The sequence below is a fragment of the Arachis duranensis genome, chromosome 4 (assembly GCF_000817695.3).
Source record: "Arachis duranensis cultivar V14167 chromosome 4, aradu.V14167.gnm2.J7QH, whole genome shotgun sequence".
NCBI lineage: Eukaryota > Viridiplantae > Streptophyta > Magnoliopsida > Fabales > Fabaceae > Arachis > Arachis duranensis.
In genome coordinates this window covers 29,128,484-29,132,267 of record NC_029775.3, presented here as the reverse complement: position 1 = coordinate 29,132,267, position 3,784 = coordinate 29,128,484, and the positions used below count along the sequence as shown (strand labels likewise).

Sequence of the window (3,784 nt, the reverse complement as noted above, 5' to 3'; positions counted from 1 at the left end):
TAAATCTTTTATAATTTAATCTAAATTGTTCTTGGTCATAGGATTATTAAAAAGGACATTAATAATCCGGAAAGATCAATATATATATATATATAATGGTCTTCATTCGATAAAGATTAATAAATCTCATTTATTAAATTATATATATAGATAGTGCATATAGAGATATGACTATTGAACTGACTCACTCTGAGAATTCCTAATGGTTATAATTACCGCATATTTGTCAATAGGATATTCTCAAGATGAATATCGTAATAGAGTTTTCTTTGACCTGCGACTATCATAGTAATTAACAATGTATTTATTATACTTTGATTCCAGACACCTAATACCCTAGGGTGCTAGTTGAATGGATATTGGGTATGATTTAAATACTTGTAGAATTAATGATTAGTCAATAAGGAATCTGTCAACTCTCGGTAAAGAGTTTGAGCTCTATGATTATCATGACTGAGATGAATAAAACTTTGGCCAAGGGGATTGAATGAATGAAGAAATGAGTTTCTTAGGTCATTCACAGTTCATTATAATAATGGCAACAAGTTAGAGTTTGACAATTAAACCATACTCTAAAGGTTAACCAAGAGATGGAAAGATGGAAGGAATTATACTTTGTTCTTCTGAGGTTCTTAGTAAAAATAGATTATTTCAAACTATCGGGTCGTTGAGGAGTGTTGCTAAACGCCAACCTTGATTAGTAAAATTAGTATGACTAATTTACTACCCACTTAGTATTGAACCTATGGGGTCATACACTAACGAGTGTTCTAATCTTTGCTGTAGAATTATTTAATTATTATTTTAATTTGATCAAATAAATAATTATATTAATTCAAATGGAATATTATTATATTTTTTGCTAGCACCAAGAATATAATAATAGTATGATAATTGAGAATAATAAATGAGATTTGAGAATAATTAGTTATTCTATTTCTAAATTTGAATTCTAAATTTGGATGAGATCTTAACTGATTCTATTTCAAATATGTATGTATGTCAAGAGTAGAGGAATTACAGAAGAGAATAAATATATGTGAGCCTAATTCTTGGAGAAAAATTTTATGGTGTGCAAAAGTTGCGAAAAGTTTCTCAATTTAGATCAGATGTCCATTGGTCAAGGAGTTGACAGCAAATGTTAGTATCGGTGTGGATACGCATAGAGTCTTCGTACAATCGAAAAATAAAGTTTTTACTAAAGCATCTAAAGGTATTTAGATCTGATCTATATATTATTGGAATAAAGTTTAAACACAAAATAGATCTTTAGGATTACTTTTTTTTCTTCCGCTGTGTGTTATGAACACATGGTAATCCTTCATTTTCCACATGCTCATGCATTCTTTTCGATAGATACATAATATACATTAATATTATTAAACTTCACATTGGGGTATTACTCATTCCCTTTTTATTTTATTTTCTTTTTCTATTTTTTTTCAGTAACATAATATATACAAAAAGATTAATGCATATGGTTCAACATTCAATGCATGAGTATGTACCTGATTTCTAAAATTTCAACAAAAATACAAAATACCTTTTTTTTCTTTCTACCAATATTTTTCAAATTTTTTCACACTTAGATAATTCACACTTTCACTAGCCTAAGCTAATCAAAGATCCAAATTAAGGACATTTATTATTTTTTACTTAGGGATAATGATGTGCTAAAATTAAGAATAAAAAGGATTAGAATATGCTCAAAACTGACTAACAATGGTGGATAAAAGGGTAAGACTATTTGGGTAAGTGAGCTAATTGAAATGAAAATCTCAATCATATAAATGCATTTCATACATAGAATAATGGACATAAAGAATCAAACAAATCAAATATTACAATCATAGAAAGAGAATAACATACAAGAATAAAAATAATGGTTAATATTATGTAGCCACACATTAAGGCTTAAACTCACAAGGTTGTGTGTTCTATCTCCAAAACTATGTTCCACAATGTTTTCAAGCAAGTTCAATAATGAAAAAGATTAACTCAAATCAATCGGGATGCCAATACCCTATATAAAAAGAAATTGTCTTAGAAACTTTATTAATTTCACTAAACTTATTCTTTATATATATGTAATGTGATTGGATGAAAATATCAGGATTCCTAAATTTGTTTCCTATTCTCAATCAATCCAAAACATCATGTATATAGAAAATTAAGCTAGGTTCAATTATTCACATTATATAATCAAAACTAATCAACTACAACTGAACTATATATATACACACCAAAATCAAGAAAATGCAAAGTAGGGAGTACGACTGGAGGGAGGTGGAGGAAGGTGATAGAAGGTGCAGTGGCGGTAGAGATGCATTGTTTTTAGATGGTGGTGGCTGTGGGAGGTGGGAAATGGAGATGAGGAAGGTGATGGAGAGTGAAGGGTGGTGAGTGGCAATGAAGGTCAGTGTTTTATCTGTTAATGTCATTGACTATTTTGTCCTCCTTATACACTTAACTGTCACATGTTTGGGTTTGCGTGCTAACTCAGTATTTTTCGTTGGTGAGTCATGTCGGAAAATAGATAAGGGACTATTATGTCTGACGGAGAAAAATGTTGGGATTAATTTGTGTATTAATTTTTTGGGGATTAAAATGTCCATTTTTAAAATATTTAGAGATTGATTTGGATAATTACTCTAAAATCATTAGATGTTAAATATATTTCACCGAACCAATTTTTTTATGTTATTGAAATTAAAAAGGTGGGTTGATAATCTATTTTAAATTCGAATTTAAAAATTGAAAAAATAATATTTTTAATTTAAAGAATAATAATTTATTTTTTAATAGAATAAATTATATATTAAATAACAAAAAATTTTATAATTTTTTTCATAAACTAATACTCAATTATAATATTTTAATAATATTATTAAATAATATTAATCAATCTAATAATTTTTATAATAATATAAATTTATAAATTTAAAAACTTAAAAATTATGTTATAAAATATAAAATTTTAATAAGTAATAACATTACCCTATTGTTTTGACCTCACAAATCAATATAATTAGAATTGTTAATGTAAAAGAGATTTACATAATAAATACTACTTGGGTTAGGTAATTTTGATATATTGACGTGTCAAATGGTGATTGGTTAGTGCCACGAATCCAGACGAGGCAAATGAACGAACAAATTGGTCTTCCAAATCAGAAAGTTACACATCCCAATTCTTCGTTTCCCTTGATCGGCAATCCCTATCACTTCACTTCACCTCGTTAACATTTATATTTCCGTTGAATAAATTCTGAAACAAAACAGAAAACAACATTTCTTCCTTTTTACCAACATGGCGGAAAACCCTCCCGAAACGGCGCCATCCACCTCCTCACAACCACCACCACCTCCTTCCTCTAATTCTCAAAAATCGCCTCCTGATTCCGCCAAACAGCCCCAGGTTTCGCTATAATCCACTTCAATTATAGTTTCTTTTTCTCTTCTGTGTCTTAATTCCTTGGATTTTGTTATGATTGGGACTCGAAATAGGGTTTTCTTCCTCATTTTTTTAACCGTTTTGGCTGTTTGATTTCTTAGTTGATAAATTAGGAGCATTATTGCTGAGATCAAATCGGCATCTTGCAACATCTCTGGCATTGTTCTGTTTAGAGAATCAAGCTCAGTGAAGATAAATTCAAGTGAAATTGAAAATGTGGGCGTGATATTTCTTCAATATTGTGTACTTTGAAACCTAATTTCAGCTAAAAATTTGTTTTTGAAGTCCATATTTTGAGGCTACATATTATTGAAACGCAGCCTGGAACAG

General features: G+C 29.2%; 1 protein-coding gene across 2 annotated transcripts in view; it reads left to right on the top strand.

Annotated features, from left to right (window-relative positions):
- The first annotated feature begins 3,172 nt into the window (after positions 1-3,172).
- LOC107483932 (uncharacterized) overlaps positions 3,173-3,784 on the top strand; it is a 3,590-nt gene continuing 2,978 nt past the window's right edge. For both annotated transcript variants that reach the window (XM_016104540.3, XM_016104539.3), the window contains exon 1: positions 3,173-3,418. In XM_016104540.3, the coding sequence (XP_015960026.1) occupies positions 3,311-3,418 (108 nt within the window). In that variant the 5' untranslated portion in view covers positions 3,173-3,310. The remainder of the gene's footprint in view (positions 3,419-3,784) is intronic.